At 45.8% G+C, this 20,615-nt stretch overlaps 2 protein-coding genes across 6 annotated transcripts in view; one reads left to right on the top strand and one right to left on the bottom strand.

The window, feature by feature from the left end:
- Positions 1–7,356, bottom strand: part of LOC119442963 (uncharacterized) — a 37,785-nt gene extending 30,429 nt beyond the window's left edge. The window contains exon 1 of the mRNA XM_049662476.1: positions 7,190–7,356. The gene's annotated coding sequence lies outside the window, so the exon portion shown is untranslated. The remainder of the gene's footprint in view (positions 1–7,189) is intronic.
- A 1,364-nt stretch (positions 7,357–8,720) lies between these two features.
- The window catches only part of LOC119442961 (transmembrane protein 98), a 40,634-nt gene continuing 28,739 nt past the window's right edge, over positions 8,721–20,615 (top strand). The window contains exons 1-3 of one of the 5 annotated variants that reach the window (XM_049662478.1): positions 8,721–8,885; positions 15,202–15,368; positions 18,968–19,087. In XM_049662478.1, the coding sequence (XP_049518435.1) occupies positions 15,232–15,368; positions 18,968–19,087 (257 nt within the window). In that variant the 5' untranslated portion in view covers positions 8,721–8,885; positions 15,202–15,231. Of the gene's footprint in view, positions 8,890–15,201; positions 15,369–18,967; positions 19,088–20,615 lie in introns of all 5 variants that reach the window. The other 4 variants (XM_049662477.1, XM_049662480.1, XM_049662481.1 and 1 more) reach the window with 4 other exon arrangements.

Here is a 20,615-nt window from a genome sequence, read left to right as displayed (position 1 = left end):
CATTCATTGCAATTTTGTACTTATGTGTGCTGACTTCACACTAGTGTGCATGTGCTGTTGGGTTACAAATACACATAAAAAATTAGGGGCAGCTTCACACGTAACTGACACACTAATACAACGCGCAAGACAAAGCACGTAACTGAATCGTCACCGAGTCAAATCAGCGCGTACAGCGCGTCGTAATTGCAGCCTCCGCGATCAACTTCAGAAACATTTTCAGAGCTAATTGCGGAGGCCACGCTCCGCTGTGCTGAGTACGGTGAACGCCACCTAGGTGGCGTTGGTAGTGCTTCTTGATGCCAGCGTCCCTTCGAATGCTGGCATCGAGGCGTCGTAGTGCTGAGACCACCGAAGCGTTCACTGTCGGTGCGCGTTAGTGTCATAATGCAGTACTTCTCTTTTCTGCTCGTAGGCGGCGGCACCGCCCCGAGCAAGAGCGCGGGTACACGGAGGAGTGTTAGATATATAAGGCGCGTCTGTGTAGCTCTCTGCAAATGCGTTTGTGGCGCAATGGGTTAAACGCTCGGCGATCTATCGTCGCGGACCGAGAGGTCGTGGGTTCGATTTCCAAATTTTGCATGTTTGTGGAACTTTTTCTTCTGGTTTCTTTCTTTGTATTATGTTCTATGACGTATTTCCGTGACGGAAATACGTCAGTACTGAAAACAGCGAAGCTGGTGACCTTATCTAGCTTTATCTCGGTTCGGCCAAGTTTTTGCGAGGTTAAGCTTCGAGACTCGACCACGTTTTGCGCAAGATCACCCCGGAATCATCGACAGCCCAAGGAGGAACGCAAACTCGGTCATTAAAGTATCTGGACGCTTCTGGACGCTCAAACCCTTTTGATCGATTTCGCGGGCTCGTAACTCCGGATCTTCTGCCAATCACCGACGTTTCGCCTCCGTTTCAGTGGCGCAATACTTGAGATCGGACCGAAGTCGTCTCACTCGCTCTTGAGTAGCGGCGCGGCGGCTTTCGCGCCGCGCTTCCTCTCTTCGGAGTGACTCTTCGGAGTGACTCTTCTTCGGCCGCCCCATCTTGGCGGCGATTTGCTCGCGCGGAGACGGCGGGGCTTTGGTGTCGCCGCGGCGGCGACGCGGAGCTATAAAGCCCTTGGGTCGGCGCAGTGACGTCACGGCTTAGCTCCGTGTCTGCGCAGCCGCGGCAACCACTCCGCATAGCGTGGTGACGTCATGGCTCGGGAAATCTAAGGCGAAGCGATGCGGCGCGCGCAATGACGTCACGGCTCACGCAGCCGTGGCGAGGCTCGGCGCGCGGTCGGCGCAGCTGGGGCGAAGCGTTGCTAGGCGACGCATGACAACGTCATCGCCAGGCGGAGGTTTTGCGGCGTACACTCGACGGACCATCCTCGATCTTAAACAGCTTCGCTAGTTTCGCACACAGGGGTATGTGCCATTGCGCTTGGACCCTTTCTTCACTGCCTCCAGGATCGGCCCACAGTTTTTGTTCGCACTACGCGGCCTAACCAAGAGCTTAAGCAGCTACGCTGTTACAACAAATACATATATAAAACGAATGGCCTATCAAATTGTGCTAATTATCACCGGGCCAAGCGTAGTCCTACAATGACTAACCGGTGGCCGTTCACGTCGGCCCAATGTCGCTGGTCATAACGTCGGCCAACGTAAGGCTAGTGTTAATCCCCAAATGTGGGCCGCGCTAGACAGCTGACCTTGGGCCGAGCTCGGCCAGGTTGCCAAGGGACCTCGGACTAACGTTGTGCCGAGCACTTTAGTGCCACTCGTACGTTGCCAGGGGGTGGCACACCGGGCACGTTGCCCTCTCACTTCCTCCCCCCCCCGGAATTGTTGTTATAAAATCTGCTTTGGTCGTGTTGCGATAGGCTCGGTGCTCCGGAGAGCACGTTTTCGCTTATTTAACTATACATATACGGTAAACACGGTATACTTTAAGGGACAGGAAGAGAGCGGTGTGGATCAGACAGCAAACGGGGACAGCCGATATTCTAATTGACATTAAGCGAAAAAAAAAGCAGCTCCACTAACGTGAAAACTGGGGAGTTGCGAAGCATGCAGTGATGCACGGCTAATGGTCAATGAGAGGCAGAAGACTGGATTTTGTTTCCACTATATACCTACATATGTACATTTATTTTTACAATCATCCATCGCGTAGCTATAATGCCAGTTAATTAATGTATTGTTCCTGTTATTTGTTTGGTTCATCTCCCTCCTCCTCATGCTCCCAGTCTTGATGAGGTTCCTGCGTTTCGAAGTCGTACATCGTGCCGAGTTCAGGATTCCTTTTGCCCTTCATTATTACCGCCTTGTGGTCTGTGAAATGGAGAGCCAATGGTTCTTCAACTGCGTCTAATCTGAAGTTTGCAAAGACGAGGTCGATGCATATTCCTCGGATGGTTGTTGGTCATTTCCAGCCCCAGGAAATGCACCGAAGACCGAATTTACACGTTATATGCTGCATGATCCAGTTGCTATCCATGATATCTACGTTAAAGTCCCCGACTAGTATAAAGGGTGTGTTGTACTTTTCGTTGTAACGATACCAGCGCAGGGCCTGACCGAAGTAATTTGCCACACTGATGTGACAGAAATTCGGAGCCAAGTACACTGTCATGATGATGGTGCCGTTGGCTAGCTGCATTGCTGCGTGTTCATTGTTCATAAAGTCTTTTGCTATGGGTAAACCGGGGTTTACCGCGGGCTCATGATCTCGAAATTTCACGTAAATGCCGACACCGCCCGCCGGACGGTATGCGTCCGTTGTGCAGACGACCTGCAAGAACCCACCGAAGTACGGTCGTCTCGCGTTCCATGCTTCCGTAATGCAGAGAATGTCTGTTTTTGTTATTAACTGGTCATGCTCGATGTCGTGTGCATGTTTATCGAGGGAGCGAGCGTTTAGCAAGACCAGAGTGAATTCTGTATCACGATCTATACCTTTTCAAAGGCTTGCAGATAGATACCGTTGCGTCAGAGTCAGCAGTCTATGTCGCTCAAGGCGTTTAAACTCGTCCACCATGTTCTTATCCATGATATTTTCTGTATGGTAGAAGTGGTGATCTTGCTGTGCATTGGCCAGGTAAAGTTTATTTAAATCGGTACAGCGACTGAGGGCTACGTATACCAGCTTTTGCGGGTGTCTTTTATTATACTCGTGAACTACTGATGCGTACGTTCCTCCTTGCGACTTATTAAAGGTCACCGCGCTAGCCTGGACCAGCGGGAACTGCTTTCATCTACATGCAAGGCCTGTCTTGCGATCTAGAGTTATGGTAGCCACGCGAGGTTCAATGGGGATCCACGTCGGGTCCACGTCATGCCCGTTTTGTCTATGCTTCGCTTACCATGCGCATCAAGCGGAGACGAGTGAGCTTTCCTGTTGTCGGCACATCAAAGTGTAACCAGAGTCGTTTAGGGAAATCGTCTACTGGATACTCACACTCTAAGCATTCCCACTGCTCCGTTAACTAACCGATCTATCACATCGATGTTAGCAGTAATCATATACGGTTTGCTCAGTACAAGGAGTATTTCATGAGGAAGATTTGCAAATTCGGTATGAGACATCCGTGCGACCTTGTCTCGCGCTTTGTGCGCATCGGTTTGATTTCTGCAGCTCAGGTACGTATCCAGCGCGAGAAGCCGATTCATTTCTCCTTCGTGGGTATGGGCAACGAAGGCGTTGAAGGCAATCACTTCATCGTTTGAGTAGAAGCGCCTTATCGCTGACGGTGCAAGGCGTAGCGCTTCTTCCGCGGTAACGAATCTGTTCTGGAGTAGCTGTACTTCTTCAGGAAGCAGAGCTCTTCCATCTCCAATCTTTGTGAGGAGAGTCGAGAAGAAGTCTCTTCTTGCCTAACTACTTTCCCGAGCGGAAAGTAATCCATGTAGTGCCATTTGATCGTATAGCGCTAAAGAGTTTGTGTCCTTCCCTACACCGTTTGTACACTTTGTTTGCTCTGACCGGAGGGAGCTGACGCAAGTCCCCGCATCCAAGCCGCCAAACGGTTGATCCCATTGCTGTGTAATCTGCCTGAGGCGGACATCGATGGCGTGTAAGTTATCTGACGAAAGCATGCTCACTTCATCTATGATGACGCACTTCACTTTTCTAAACACTACGTGAAATGTGTTTAGCTCACTGTCAGTGAAACCCGCATTTCTACTTTTGCGGGAAAGTTTGAACGCCAAGTGCACTGTGGTTCCGCCGAATGCCACTGCTGCTTTGCCTGTGCTGGCGCAGATTACGAATGCGTTGTACGGATTGGAGTCGTCGTAACGGTTGTACGTATCCATTGTCAATCTGAGAACGAATGTTCTGCCAGACCCCGCCGGTCCCATGAAGAAGACGCGAAGGGGTGGTACGCCAAGTGTCGTTTGCCTGTGAATGATTTCCTTGAGCAACTAGTATTGCTCAGGGTTTGTCAAGCGCATGAGAGTGTTGTACTGATTACTATCCATTACGTCCTGTCGCTTACGAACTGCTGCGCATGCACTAGTCTCTTTGATGAGACACAGCAACTGTTCGTTTGGAATGAGATCTACATCCTGATCGATGTCAATTTGCACCGCGGTTATATTGTTATCGTTATCCTCGTCGCACCTGAGAGGCGGCGGTGCCTCTTCTTAAATCATCTGCGCCAATTCGCAAATGAGCTCGCCGTCGTTACCTCGACTGTACTCGTGTTGCTTAGCGGCGATTATATCTTTGTTTTCGTCGTAGAGCCGATTGTAGTTGTTGTTGTCGAGTACATCCACGGCCTCATTTCGGAAGGGAACGTAGAGCAGGACCTGCTCGCGTTTGTAGTCGTCGGGAGTATCCTGGGTGTAGTGCCGGTACCTGATCACAACTGGTCTATCGCGAAGGACGTAGCGCTTGTTTCGAGTATCGTACCTATACTTGCTAACGAAGTCTGCTAAGCAAACGTGTTCTACCTCGGGGGTCCTGCTCTCGTACTTCTGCACAACGTTCTGTTTCCACACTTCGGTGGACGCATCGGAGAGCCCTGCCATTTCCTCTCTGGTTTTGCGCACGCGAACGCGTTCTTCGGGCAAGCAAGTAGGAATGTGGATTACGTCGCGGCTTTTCTCGGACATTTCTTGTCTGAGCAGGAACCACGCAGCTTCCTGCGAGGACATCTCGACCGCTTTCAGCATGGTCACCCCGATTACGCGCAGAACGCTGGCGTAGTCCATGTCTGGCTTCTCTTCGATCACTGTAAGTATCCCTTTGCGAAGGTTAGACATGCCGCGGTCTACTTTGTTCACGTAGTCGACTACGTACGTAGCGCAGGTGTAGTGATCAAGTATGATCTGCAAGTCCATGTTCGAATCTAGAACCTTAGCGATCCACGGGTTGAATGCATTTACAAACTTTTGTGCTGGTGTGCGACGGTGTAGAATGCAAGGGCGATTAAATCCCGCTCTTAGAATGTCCATGTACTCTCTATCCGTGCGCACGTCGAAGCGAGCGAGGAACTCTTCGGTCGAAGCAAAGTCTGCGCTCTCCAGCGCGTCGTGCATTTCCTCGTAGCGCTTTCGCAAATGCTCTCGGCGCAGTTTCTCTTCTCCGTCTTCGGTCGGGGGGAACGGAACTACTATTCGGGTTTCGTTGCTAGGCATGAACGGAGCTCCAAACCTACACTTTGTTCTTCCGCGCTTGTAGCAAGTATGGGTATGGGCATGAAACTGGGTGCGGGGTCGTTTCAGTAAGTTCGTATCTAGAGAGATTAATATCTTGACCATTTCTATGGTTTCGGGCATATCTCCACAGAGGTCTTCTTCGGGCGCAGTGTCTAGCCAGAGAATTAAGTGAATGTGAGGGCTCCCGCACTGTTGGAACTCTACACGCTTGAAGTAGTCGACTACTACGTAGGGTCTGAACGGCGAGACGCGCTTGTCTTTCAGAATGTTGAGGATCACATCGAAGATCCGGTGACAGTAAATGGAGCATACTACTGGATCGTTATTGCAGAGCTCTACTCTCTGCAAACTGTTGAGCTCGTCCAGCGCGCGGGCGATTCCCTCGGGTCCTACGCGCAATCGTTCGAGGGTTTCCACTAACCTGTCCCAGTGCACTCCTGCAGCCGAGAGCGTTAGGAACGCGTGGGGCTTGCCGAGTTGTCTGATCATCGCGAAGAGTTCCTTGCGCCTATGTTGCCAGTACTGGACCGTGTTTGGAAGGCTGCACATGAACGCTAGATCTCGGTTAAGAGCTTCTTTCAGGAAATCATTGCTTTCCATTTGCTGGCGCGTGATGCTGTTTGTAATTTGATTAGTTCTAAAGGTCATGTTTTTCTCGCGTAGATTGTAGCGCATCACCTTCATCGCCATGTACAGCACGTGCTCGGGGTGCACTCCGCGGCGGTCGGTTCTGCGGATCTCGCTGCTCGCTTTCATAAACGGGGTTGAGTGCGGTCCCATAATTTTGCGGGGCGTACCGAGATAAATTAGCGGGAACGACAGTTCTTCTGCGTACTCGTCAAAGAGTAGCGAGATGGGTGCTTGGCCTCCACCGGAAGCTATGTTGAGGCACGGTGTTCCCTGAGCTAAATCTGCTGCTTCGTCTTCCGTGCAAATGTCTCGCGCGGCTGAGACTTTTCCTATTGCTGCGGCACCATCATCGTAAATCATTGTATGGCTCATCGTATTCAGCGCAGTGACCATTTATAGGGGATCTTCGAGATCGGCAGTTTCAGGCGCGGGTTCTATCTCATCGTCTTTGCAGGGTTCTTCGTCGTCGAACTGGGCGAGGCGGTTCCAATCGATCTTGATCTTTAGAAATTTGTACAGCGGTGAGTTTTCGAGATATTTCAACCAAGCGTGAACGTTCCGTTTCTTGACAAGCCCGGACTTGTACGAGGGCTTACTCAGCAACTTCCGCTTTATATGCACATTGATGGCTACGTCGTCGGCTATGTTTCGGGGAAGACTCTGCACCGTTTTCTGTACATCTATCGGGACATTCACGACTTGGCCTTTGATCCCGTACTGGCCGTTGCCATGCGTTAAGCGCCTGATGCTCATAAACGGGAGTCGCGGAGCGATCAATCGTTCTTCTACGGGGTTCAATGCGGGTAGATCGCTTGGTTTGGGAACGTAGCGGTAACCGTGTGTTACGCTCATTGTAGGGACCCTTCCAGCTATCGACGAATCTTTGCATGTGGAGCAAACTACGTACTCACTGTAATCTGTTCGCGATGTTGCTGGGAATTCTTGTTGCAGCACTGCGATGGCGTTGTCTCTCGACTGTGCACTTCGTATGTTGGCGATTTTCGTCAACGCATTGTCAAACCACAGGCGGTCGCACACTTTGCAGCTATAGCCGAATTTCCGGTCTAGGAAGTCACGTTTGAAGCGTGCGTCGGCTCCTCCCACCTCGGGCAGACGACGTTTCTCGCGGCGAGCCTCTGCTTCTGCTGCTCGAAGGTCCGGGTTCTCTTCTCTGCGCTGGCGTTTAGCTGCCGCTTCGCTCTGTCGAAGATCCGGATTAGCTTGTCGTTTCATGCGTTTGTACTGAGCTTTCCGGGCCTTCAGCTGTGGGTCGGCTTGCCTGCGCTGGCGTGCGGCCGCGGTTTGGGCTTCGACGAGGCTGGGGTCGGCTTGCCTGCGCTGCCGAGCGGCCGCTGCCTGTTGGGCCTTCAGTTGTGGGTCGGCTTGCCTGCGCTGCCGAGCGGCCGCTGCTTGCCGGGCCTTCAGATGTGGGTCGGCTTGCCTATACGTTGCCGAGCGGCCGCTGCTTGTTGGACACGTACAGCTTCATCGGCCCTGCGTCGACGTTGTCTTTCGCGGGCGAGCACGCGTTCTCGCTCCTTGCGAGCTTGCAGTTCAGCGTCGTCCATCGCAGATAGAGCTTTTCCTGAGCCAACGGGCCGTTTTTGTGCGTCGGCTTGCCTGCGCTGCCGAGCGGCCGCTGCTTGTTGGGCACGTACAGCTTCATTGGCCCTGCGTCGACGTTGTCTTTCGCGGGCGAGCACGCGTTCTCGCTCCTTGCGAGCTTGCAGTTCAGCGTCGTCCATCGCATAAAGAGCTTTTCCTGAGCCAACGCGCCGTTTTATTTGCCACTCGGCGCGCGGCGCCGGAGAAGCGCCGGTGGGAGAACGCGTGATTGCGCCTCCCACCGCGTGATTGCGCGTGATTTACCGTGACGACTACGACAGGAAGCGCCGACAGCCCGAGTACAGTGTACTAGAATACCTTATTCTAGTACACTCTCGCCCGAGCGCATAAGGTGCTTCGCACCTAAAATGGAGCCAGGCCATGTTAAGCGTAGGATGGATAGCCGGTGGACCATTGAGTTACAGAATGGATATATCTTACACCATGATGGATACCAAGAGAAGGGAAGCGCAGTCGAGGTCGACGGAAAACTAGGTAGGGTGATGAAGTAGGAAATTTGCAGGCGCAAGTTGGAATCGGCTAGCGCAAGACCGCCTTCGTCCTGCAGTGGACATAAATATAGGCTGATGATGATACGTTAAACAAATAAAAATACTTACCAATTTTGTATTCTACAGTAAAGAGCTTATATGTATACAGTGCTTTGACAGATCAGAAAATCTAAGTCCACTTCTTAGTATAAACTTTCATGCTACGATGCTACAAAATTTATAACCGTGGACACGCCGCACATTAAATCGAAACTGTATGAATAGCAGCGCCAGCAAAACGAAGCGTCGACGGCCTGCATGAATCCTGTTTTGGGGGGGTGTGAGGCAACTGACTCGCGAGTAGCCCTGTAAATTGCCGTTTTGCGTGTGATGTGAATGAACTCCAGTGTGAAAACTCTTGTTATTGTGTTGATACTAAGTGGACTGAAGTCGGCGCTAACTAGAGTTACTGTTTCGAGTCCTGACATGTGACTGTCAACTTTCTTTTTTGGCAAGTACGCACAACTTCAAGACCTGTTGCTCTATGGCTTCTCGTATACACGGCGTGCGTCGGGAATGAAAATAAGGCTGCGGGATTAGTGGCGACAACTCAAGCTGTTTTACATTACACAAAACTATCATAACTGAGCACATAATGATGTCAATATAATGCCTCTGTGGTGCTTGGAATAGATGTATTCAACCTGCGTGATGTCAACCGGTTTGTCAAGGATGTTCGCTATGCGGCATTGCTTACAAAACAGCACATTCGTTTCCGTCGTTCGCAGAGTTTTGTTGTGTTATTCGTAATTGTCCGCACTGTTACTGATTTTGCTCAAGTTTTTTACATACGAGGCCTTGGCAAAGTTTTCCTAATTGACACCGCTGGCTTGCGACGCGTGTGTAAAAATGGAGCGGGTGGTATGATGGCACGCTGAACTTGTTGCTTCAAGCTTATATGCGGCGACGGAGCTACAGTTTTTTCGTTTGACTGGCTAATAACATAGTTGACGGTGATAATATAGATATTTTGACTGGTAATAATATAGATAACCAAAGGTTTATATATGCCCCTGCACATCCTTTTGAAACCCTGTCCATTGCGTAATCTTTTTACGTATACCATGCAGCTATCAGTGCAAATAAATATTTTAGAATGTAATGCAGTGTTTCAGTTCCTGCAGTGCCCTTGATTCTCCTTGCTAACTTTATGTGCATTATCGGCCACAAATGTTAGCGCAATTTTCTGCTACCTGCACTACTATCTCATGCGAGGGTTCAGCCGGGAAATTCACAAAATGCACTGCCGCTGGAGGGATGATGCTGTCAATGATCGACCAAACTAGGGCTGTACCAATAAAAACCAGCGAGGGCCAAAGCCGCGGGTCGCACTTTAGCTCCTTTCAGTAAGTAAATGATAAAGTGTCGATAAACATGCCAATTTTATATTATTTTAATCCAAGGCGCTGCAGACTATTAAATGTAAACCAAGGTTGTAGGATTATTTGTGCATTTACTTTTGAGTCTTCATAATTTACCAGTTAAAAATATTGATTTAGTGAACAGTGATCCCCTGTCGTGTGTCTTCATAAAGAGAATAGAATGACCAGTTCAAAGCACATGAACAGGCTTGTTATTGGCTGAAACCAGACTTTTACATGATACAGAAAAAAAAAAGGTAATCAAATACAATTACTTCAGTCAGAAATGTAATTGATTAAGCTATCTATTACTGCTCCACAAAAGTAACTGAGCAATTACTAAAAAGTAATTGATTACCTTTTGCATCATTTTCTTTCCAACTTTTATTATTATTGCATGAATACAGTAAATCTATAAAACGAGTTGGCCTGACTCTTTCAGTGCATTGTTGCAGCCCTTCAAATGTTGCTTAACTTTACTAACAATTGTTTTTCAAGGTATTGATCGCTCATGTTCCCTCTTTTTCTTCTAAAGACCATCAGCAGCAACACTGAATACTCGCTCATTGTGCGCTGGAAGGACTGGCGGTGTTGTAGTGTACGAACACCTTGCGCACTACATGGTGGTTGCTCAATGCTGTGATACTTGCGTCTGAGTCCTCTATGAAGCGCTCAACCTTCACTCAAGCCTTAAAAGCACTTTTTGTGTTACAATTGCAAAATAGGTGTATATGAGTCACGTAAAATGCAGACGGGCAGGAACAAGTATGTGTAATGGACAAAAACTTGTCTATATGAGAGAAATCATAGACTGTGTTCAGCGAAGATGTGAGTAGTAGCTCCTACCGCCCATGAATGCAGCCTAAAAGTGCCTTCAAGAAAGGTGTGATAAACTCGGGTTTGCCTGTTGAAACAAGCGCATCCAGGTGACTGTCACGTTCAATGATTGCGGGCGTTATACTGTAGTTCTTGTCAAATTCAAGTGCTAAAAGCTGCAGCTTCTGTTACAGCTTGTCTTATCAATAAAGCAACTGGGTACAAGTAATTGGTTACCGATACACATAATTGAATTACAGTAATCATTTCCGAGTAATAGAAGTAATCGATAAATTATAAAATTACCAAGAAATGTAATTGATTACAAGTAACTAATTACATGTAATTTGTCATGTACAACAAGTCTGGTGCTAACGGAGCGAAGCGCGCCAAACATCCTGTAAAATATGGCAGCATCTTCGTTAAAGTGGTCGTGTGTGGCAATACTCAGCGCACTGAAGTGAAAGCTACATTGAATATATTTACCTGTAGCTCAATGTCCGATGCTTTTTCCTTGCCACCACTGGACAGAACTGGCAAAAACAAGTCGTGTACACAAAGGTGTGATACAGTAACTGAAGGGGTTAGTGCAATATGTTGCATCTTTTGCTTGAGGAAGGGCAGTCTGTTTGGTGTCATTTGTTGCTGTCCTCAGCACGTCTTGTGCTGTCACGCCGCTCCTTGAAGACCAAAGGCGGCTATTGTTCACAGTCATCACCGGAAACATCTGCTGACAGATGTAGGCGGTTTTGAAGAGAGATGACAATTTCAAGGCACTGTTAACTATGTGTCTGTATTTGCTTTTATCAAAGTTTCTATATAAAACCGTTGGAGGGGCTGCTCCCTCTGCATGCCTTTTAGCTCCAGTGAACATTGCAGGTGAATGCAGCTCTAGCTGCCCTGTACAGTTGTAGTCAGATGGTCGCTCTGTTGCTTAACTTTAAAGGACATGAAATGCCGTTGGAATTCTATTTAAAGGGTCTCGACGTATCCTGCAGATTTTGTCAGGTGCATGAATGCTCATAATCAAATTGAAAACACTTGATGCCAGAAATTGCTCAGAAAGGCACTATTAACATGTCAGTTTTAGAAGATGATACCAAATGAAAATGTTGCGGCTTTCACCGTTAAAATTGACGAAAAGTGGTTATGTCTGCTACCTAATACTAATACGAGTTGGGCTAGTGTCATGTAAAAAAATTGGCCCGCCAAGTTTTGGTCACCTAATTACGGGCTCTATAAAATGTGTCGAAGAGCAGCGTGTCATTTGTATTTTTCGAGTAGAAACCCTCAAATGACTTCGTTGGCGGCCTTTCAGTAGGTCAAAATAACCTTAACTGATGCACCTACTCCCGACTGGCTGCAACATGAGCAAATATTTGTCAAGGCAGAAAAGCATAGGTGAGCACTAAACAAAAGCATCTGTTCACAGGTGCTACCTTCCACGATAATTTAATACAAGCATATTGGGAAAGTGCATGTTTGATTAAATTATGCATGCTACGCCAAAATGCTATTTTTGCCTGGTAACTTGCGAATATATGTGGTGCTCATCTGCCTTTTCAATTTTCTCCCAACAAGTGATCTTACCCACCTTATTTGTCTTAATGTGCTGAATGCCGCCAACGGTTTATGTTGTATTGTGTCAACATTGTTTCAACGTGTGTCAACAGTATTGCTTTTGGTGACAAAATTGTGTTTTTCTTATCACCTGGATATGTTCTGATTGTAGCTTCTGAACACCATAGAAACCTAAACTCGGCTGTGGACCAGTTGAAATCTGCTCGTAGGCCATATGTTGTGCAGCCCCCGGCTAAATGAATGTCGCTATGTCGTAAAGTGATTACTCAAGAATACTACCCTCAACTGTTGATGCTGCCTTTTTGTGGTATGCTTCCGCATAAAGGCAGATGTTTTTCTTACATTTTCATCTTCTGGTCTTTTCTAAAACATCGTGAGAACAAAGAATAACTCCTGTCACATAGATGTTATGAGGAATAATTGAATATTGTTTGGCAGGCATTGTGTTTTTCTTTCTAGCTGATAGTTCCCATGTGGGACTGCAAAATGAGCAATTCATGGCAGTAAAATGTGCAGGAATTTGTGGCTGTGAAGTACTTATTATTTGTTGAATTGGTGTTCTTGCACAGATTCACTGAGGCTTAATCACTGAAAAAAATCTGGCATGGTTAAGATACTAGGTAAAATGAGGCAACCAGGATCAGCTGCTTTGCAAAATGCAAATTAAACACCCAGAGCCACACAAAATTGGGCTGCCAATAGTAGCCTTCCTATATAGCTAGCTGTCCCCCATCCTACATTGAAAGAAAAGTTCAGATGAGTTAAACCTGCTGATTGGCAGTGATAAAGTTAAGATTCTTTGCCCGCCTGTTATAAATAAAGGGTGTTATAAATGCCTTTGGCTATTGTTAATCACCCTTAATCGTATTAGCAACATGGTGTTTTCTTAAGTCATATAAAGGCTATACTGTGATTTTTGCATAAATTAAATTTAGGTTTTACAGAAATCATTTCCCATTAAAGTCTTTTATGTCAAGCGTTTTATGTATATGGTCCGCTGCAGTTTATTGGAGACAGTGGCAGTGAGAGGGTCACTTAGGAATGCCTAACTTCCACAAAGCATGTGAACAAGTTGAGGTTATAGTAACACTGTCAAGGGCCCTTGATGGATAAACTATATGTAAATATATCCAAGAGGCATCTTCAACTCATTTCACATCTTTACCAACTACACACATACAGCCATTTAAATCTCTGGAAGCCAAACATTTTAACAGAAATACCTGGCTCATTGGGCTAATTAATTAGGAACGTAAGGCTGTCTCCAACCAAATAGCAGATTTTTTCAAACCTGATATTTCAGAGCCACATCAGCTCCTTAAGGGTTAACAGTGGACGGTGGCAGAGTGCAGAATTTTTAAAAGTTCACTGCCCATGCACCCCGTACAGATGGTAAACCAGCGAAGCTGAAATTTGCGGCCCTGGTATGAGCTACACGTGATTTCTTTCTTTCTTTCCTTCTTGTCCATGGCCCATACCTGCATATCCCTGGCTCATACCCGCATATCCAATGCGGGTATGCGCCACACGTGATTTCAGTATCATTCATCGTGACGTAATGACGAGCATGTGATGTTATTGATTTCATGACCTATCAGTAGGGCTCCATGTTTTCAGAGTTTATTTTTCTTGAAATTCGGACGGTGTTTTTCGGAGTTTATTTTCTGGCGCAAATTCAGAGTTTATCGGAGTTTATTTCACATAAATCCTCAATTCTCCGAAATTCGGAGTTAAATTTTGCATTATTCTCAATACTCCAAAATCTTAGATGAAATGATATCTGAACACGAAAACATCACAACACACGAAGCGTATTTTTGTTGTCTGGAAGGTTTGAACGCACAAACACATATACACACAAGCACAAATACTTGAATACAAAACACATACGTTTGTGCATATTACAACCTTAAAGGTTGTTGTAATACACGCAGTCATACTTTACGAGGTTGCTGTCACTGATGGAAGCATGCTCCTTTCGATTGATGATTCTCAGGTTTGAAAATGCCCTTACCCTGAAAATGTTACTGATCAATTAGCTCTGATAGTTCGCAAAATCACTGATGAGTTGGCTCATGTCGTCTGTTTCAAGACACACTAACTTAAATATGGCGCATAAGTTTCGAACGCGCGGGGTAACTCATGTTTCACATTTAGATTCACAATTTGAACACTATACCAAAACGATTCACTGGTGTACTGGAGTGCATTGAAAAGGTTCTTCTCAACTGTCTGTCTCCACTTTTGAGCGACAGCAGCGTGAAGGTCTGCGACAGTCGTTGAGCGGTCATACGTCCCTCACTCAGTGCACAACAAGCCCTTTGTTAAATGTGCGATGGGTGTGGTCTACGAGATACTGTTGACGTGAGGTAAAGTTTGTATCGGCCAAACCAGCCGATGTATCAATGACTGCTTAGACCATGCCCTTTCGATATAGAATGGAACAGGGTCATATTGGCCGTTAAAATTGGAGTTTATCGGATAAATCCGAATTGTCGAAAATTTTACCGGCTAGTGTTTATCGGATTTTTTTGAATTTATCCGAAAACACGGAGCCCCTACCTATCAGTCATGTTAGTCATACATTCTTACCCTTCCATGCCAATTTTGGTATATACGAAGTGAACGAGACGAGAGTTTTCGCCGCCAAAAATTGTTGTTCTACACAGTGTTTTGTCTGCGGACGTGATCCGCAAGAACCTAGCCATATACTGCTTCACTGTAAAACCAAAGGAAATATCTATTATGAAAGCATTCTAAGAAAGCTGGACCCCACCACAATTTGTTGTTAATTACCCCTGTAGAAGGAGCCTAGGTGGCTCTGAAATGTGTTTTAATAAATCCACTATTTGGTTGAAGACATTCCGAAATTCCTAGCTATTTGAATGTGTTTGCAGCAAACCTGCAGCAGACTGGACATAATTTTTTTCTTTTCGGTCCTTGCCATTAGGAGTGCATCATTATTTGTGTCTGCACAGAATTGCGCAATCTTGCTTGATGTTTTTCCAGGGGTGCCTTGATGGGTCCAGCTGTGCCATCATGGATGCCGTGGTAGCGGTAGCCATCAGTGTGTTAGCGGTGGTGTTTGTCAGCTCCCTGGTTGCCTTGATTGTGGTATGCAGGCATCGGTACTGCTCCAACAAAGACCACCTCAGCCGTCAGCTGCAGGACTCACGGTGAGTCATTGTGTTTTGGTAAGGCTGCTCATATGCTGTCATATGATGTCATATGATTATGACAAGGCATTTGATTCAGTAGAGATACCAGCAGTCATAGAGGCATTGCGTAATCAAGGAGTACAGGAGGCATACGTGAATATCTTGGCAAATATCTGCAAAGATTCCACAGCTACCTTGGTTCTCCACAAGAAAACTAGAAAGTTACTTATCATGAAAGGGTCCCCCCAGGCAAGGAGACACAATCTCTCCAATGCTATTCACTGCATGCTTAGAAGAAGTATTCAAGCTCTTAGACTGGGAAGGCTTAGGAGTGAGGATCAACGGTGAATATCTCAGCAACCTTCGGTTTGCAGAAGACATTGTCTTATTCAGCAACAATGGGGACGAATTGCAACAAATGATTGAGGACCTTAACCGAGAAAGCGTAAGAGTGGGGTTGAAGATTAATATGCTGAAGACAAAGATAATGTTCAATAGCCTGGGAAGGTAACAAGAATTCGGTATTGCCAGTCAACCTCTAGAGTCTGTAAAGGAGTACATTTATCTAGGTCAATTAGTCACAGGGGACCCTGATTATGAGAAGGAAACTTATAGAAGAATAAAATTGGGTTGGAGTGCATATGGCAGGCATTACCAAATCCTGACTGGAAGCTTACCACTGTTGTTGAAAAGAAAAGTGTACAATGATTGCATTTTACTGGTGCTGACATATGGGGCAGGTTAACAAAGAAGCTCGAGAACAAGTTAAGGACCGCACAAAGAGCGATGGAACGAAAAATGTTAGGTCTAACGTTAAGAGACGGGAAGAGAGCGGTGTGGAATCAGGGAGCAAACGGGGATAGCCGATATTCTATTTGACATTAAGAGAAAAAAATGGAGCTGGGCAGGCCATGTAATGCATAGGATGGATAACCGGTGGACCATTAGAGTTACAACATGGATACCAAGGGAAGCGCAGTCGAGGACGGCAGAAAAATGGGGGGGGGTTCAAGTTAGGAAATTTGCAGGCGCAAGTTGGGATCAGCTAGCGCAAGACAAGGGTAAGTGGAGATCGCACGAAGAGGCCTTCGTCCTGCAGTGGACATAAATATAGGCCGATGATGATGACGATGCTGTCATAACTTTGTCAGGCAGGACACAAGTATAGCTAGAAACAAGAATAAGGAGGGGAACTGGGGGGCTTAATTTTTAGCAACACCAATGTGAAGCCATGCAAATCATAGAAATTAATTATGCTTTCTTTTTACCTTTATAAGCTTTTTTTTTTGTACAAAGGTTAAGATGCAATGCTATAATGTGGTGGATCTGTCGTCCTGATCTCCAAAGGTATGAAAGTTATCCGACTAACTTCACTTAGGTTTATGTCTGTGAGCGAAAAAAAAAACACTTGAGCTAATGTGCAAAATCCAAACATTTTTCACAGTCCCCACAGTTTGTGTTACTTTTTTGCGTTTATCGCATTGCTCCAGAAAGTGGTCTCCTGCCTTGATAACAATAATAATTCCTGATGCTCTTCCTCTGGCTTTCTTTTGCTGGTTAATGAACATTACCATCTGTTCTATTTTATTTTAAAAAGTTCTATTTAGCCAGTTGGTCTTTCATGCGCAAGATTTCATAGAGAGAAGCAGGCCCTGACATTTACACAAGCTGTATGATGTCCCGCACAGACTCGGCAACAAGTCTTGTCAGCGCATTTTTTTTTCTTTTGTTTTGTGTGCGTTGTGGTTTATTAAAGTCTTGCTAGTTCAAGCCGTGACATTAAGTTGCCACATATACAGAAATTTACCGTAATTTGTAGTTGTAGAAAGTCATAGGTGTATTTACATGCCACATTTGATTCAATTTCCGAAGGAATGCTGGAAGAAGAAAGATCTCGGGCTCCTTTTGCATTGTGTTTTCTCTCATTGTGCAAGCTGCAATGCTAAGCCTAACAAATTCGTGCTGCACTTATTTCTTCCAGAGACAAACACAAATTTTGAGTACTTACGCAAGCCAGACACCGCTTAAAAGAAAAGAAACACTGGAAACAGTTGCATTGTAATCTCAACAGATAGCAGAGCAATATAGTATTGCCTAACGTGAATGTACTGCCTATTCGAGATTGGCCCACTGCTGCTGTGAAAAGGCTATTGGCAGTTCCATAGTCGTGCACAATGACCTGCTTTAGTGCTGTTGAAAGTCTGAAGGGCATAGAGTTCGCCGTATTTCAAAGAAAGCCAGCAAATGCTGTGCTACCACCATACCTTATGTCAACTGTAGTTACAGCGGGCTAGACTTCTGGAACATGAGGCGACCTGTGAAGGAACCTGGTAGTACTACAAGCTGCAGGTGGAGCACACATGCATTTGATGAGTTGTTAAACAAACTTGGCTTCTTGCATTGGCCAATTTCGGTGTTATGGCTAGACCACTTGTGTGCATAAGTCGGCAAACTCACTGAGACTCAGATTGACCCTTGAGTCCGATTCTGAGTGAACTTGAGTGGGTCCTAGAGATGTGAGTCCAAGTCTGAGTGAGCCCGGCTGAGTATGATTTGGGTGTCCGAGTCCGAGTGAGTCTGCCTAAGTAAAATTTTGGTGAATCTGAGTGCAAGTGAGCCCTAAGCAAAAATATATTTATGAGTAAGTCTGAGTGAGTTTCATTTATTTGCCAACCTATGGCTAGTGTGTGCCTGGCAAAAAGAAATCAGCAAAGGATGAAGTGAGTGAAAAAAAAAAAATCTTTCTCAGAGTGACACTGCCTAACTGGCTGCATTCTCTCGTTGCATGGGGATGTCCAAGCATCTGGTGCCTGTACTTTATTGCAATTATTAAGTGGACATTCCTTGTGACAGAATACTGTAGCGCTTGCTGTTCTGCACCTACCATGGCTACTGGGCAGCAAGAGCTAAGCTGATGAGTAATTGAGCAACACCTTTTTGCTTCCTCTCCACAGATGTGGCAGTGCAGAAATTAGCACGTTGAAAATGACAGCAGTCATCCATAGATGCATTTTCTTGCAGCCTGTGACCCTGCGTTCATGTGCTTCATCCATATATGCAGCAATGGATCTGTGCACAGTTTTGGTGACTGATTGATAAACTTGACATCTATGTTTCAATGGTGGCGAAGTGCAAAAGCACTTGTGCTTAAATATTTAGTTCAGTTTAACCTTTTCTGTACTGTTTAAGAGTTCTGCAGTAACTAGTACCAACCAACTGACATCTAGTACTGCTTTCTTGTGTACTTCATACATATCTCAGAGAACCACCAATGACTCGTCACCATGCTTTTAGTTTTGCACTTTTGTCCCAGACACTGGCAGACTTTCCACATGGTTGAATTTGATGTGTGCCTTCATTTGCATTTTGTTACCTATTATAAGAGCACCATGGGAAATAGAGCAATAATATTGGTACAATTTTGAGCATTCCCTTTATTAAAGCAAGGTCTCGGCATTCGAAATTAGCCTGCAATAATACTCCACGACGACAATTGCCGTAGCTCACTCCTTGCTTTAGGATGTGAACCTATAAATACTAATAGTGGAAATAACAGATTCATTTGTGCTGCGGTTAGAACTCCTTGAAAACAGTACTGCGTTTACTTCACACTGCAGGCCTGATGTACACCTGATCCACAGTCAGAATGAAGCAGCTGACATGGAGCTTGATGATGTGCGCTTGCACCCGGACATTGAGAAGATTTTGGCGGATGAGCAGTGGGTAGATGATGCTACGTGAGTATCTCTACTTTGCTGAAGCCGTGCCGAGTCTTGATTCGACCTCTTGATAAGATGCAGAAAAACTGTGCTGTGTGAGCATCTCAAGCCAATGAGCCCCACACAGGGGCTTGAATGCTTTTTTTTTTTGTGCTTATCGTGTTATTGCTGTCAGTTTTATGTAGTGTATCTAGGGGGCATTGGAAATTTTGCTGCTTTATTTTGTTATTTATTTTGTTCTACAAATTCCTCTGTATTGATTTCTGCAACATTCCTGGGCCAGTTGTCATGGCTATCGTGTTTTACACTTATCAAAAGTTAGCGCAGTGTTTAACATGTTCCAGTTGATGAACGACTGGGATAGAGTATTGATCCCCCTTGGTAGGGAAACAAAACATGATACTTTTTTGTCGCCGCCTTGCCGGCACACAACATTTAACACTGCATTCAAAATGTGCGCTTACGGTATTTAAGAATGGGCCGATCAGGTGGTCAGTGATAAGATTGTCGTCATTGTCTTTATTCCTCACTGACGTGCTCATCAGCAGTGTGGCCCCATTTCTCATCTACGCTAGTGCTGTATTCCTTATTTTTCACTTTTGGCAGTGCTTTCAGTTTAGTACATGTATGATAGAACATGCTGCTGTCTCACTTGTCAGTTGGATTCATTAAATGGACACTATACAAGGTTTTCCTATGTAATACTATCATCTGAGCGCCTTCTAAGGGTATTATTGAATAAAGCAAATATAATGAATAAAACAAATAAATGCTTACATGTAATACCTTCAGAAGTGATTTCAGTTAGGTCCATGCATTGGTGGTCAAGTGGCGTACAGACAGCACTGTTGTGTGATTGTCTCCTGTATTGAATGTGAGTCTGAAGAATACAGTGCTCTTAGACCACTCACAGCCTGATCTAATCTGATTTAAACTATTTGTTTCTCTGCAATTTCGCATTTGTACATGCCTATAGTATATTTATATGCATTTACTATTGTTCCTTTCTCCATCTACCTTGTACTCTGAGGCACAGTGCTTTGTCAAGCCAATTTATGGCTCTTTGGCTGTGTCTTCCTGACATTTTCGTGTGAAAATAAAATTTGATTTGAAAGATGAGTGATGTAAGGTATGTCACTCTCATGGTGTGTCACTGTATGTGATGCAGGGGACTGGTACCACATTGCCTGCTGTTCTGAAGACATGTCACCAGCTGACCGAGCGCTTGTGACTGCCTCGATGGGCTCGGTTCGGCGACCAGCAACTCAGGCACAGCTGGCCGAGCTGGCTCAGCTTGCCCAGAGAGTCGGTCCACGGGTGGACGACGTGGTGCGGGCCATGTACCCACACCCCTGGATGCTAGGCTACTGGAAGCACGGTAGGACACCATTGTCCTTTTTGTTAATTAGCCTCATGTACCAAATAGGGCAGAGAACATCAGTTTGTAATTGGCAATCAGCCTCTGAAAGTTTGCAAGAGTATTATAATTTTTATCTAGGCCAAATTGGTTAGAGCGCTACAAGTCATGACCGGCGGCTTTCTGCTA

Source organism: Dermacentor silvarum, chromosome 2, assembly GCF_013339745.2.
Source record: "Dermacentor silvarum isolate Dsil-2018 chromosome 2, BIME_Dsil_1.4, whole genome shotgun sequence".
In the NCBI taxonomy this organism is placed as follows: Eukaryota; Metazoa; Arthropoda; class Arachnida; order Ixodida; family Ixodidae; genus Dermacentor; species Dermacentor silvarum.
The sequence above is the reverse complement of the archived record's forward strand: the minus strand, read 5'-3'. Positions and strand labels throughout refer to the sequence as shown.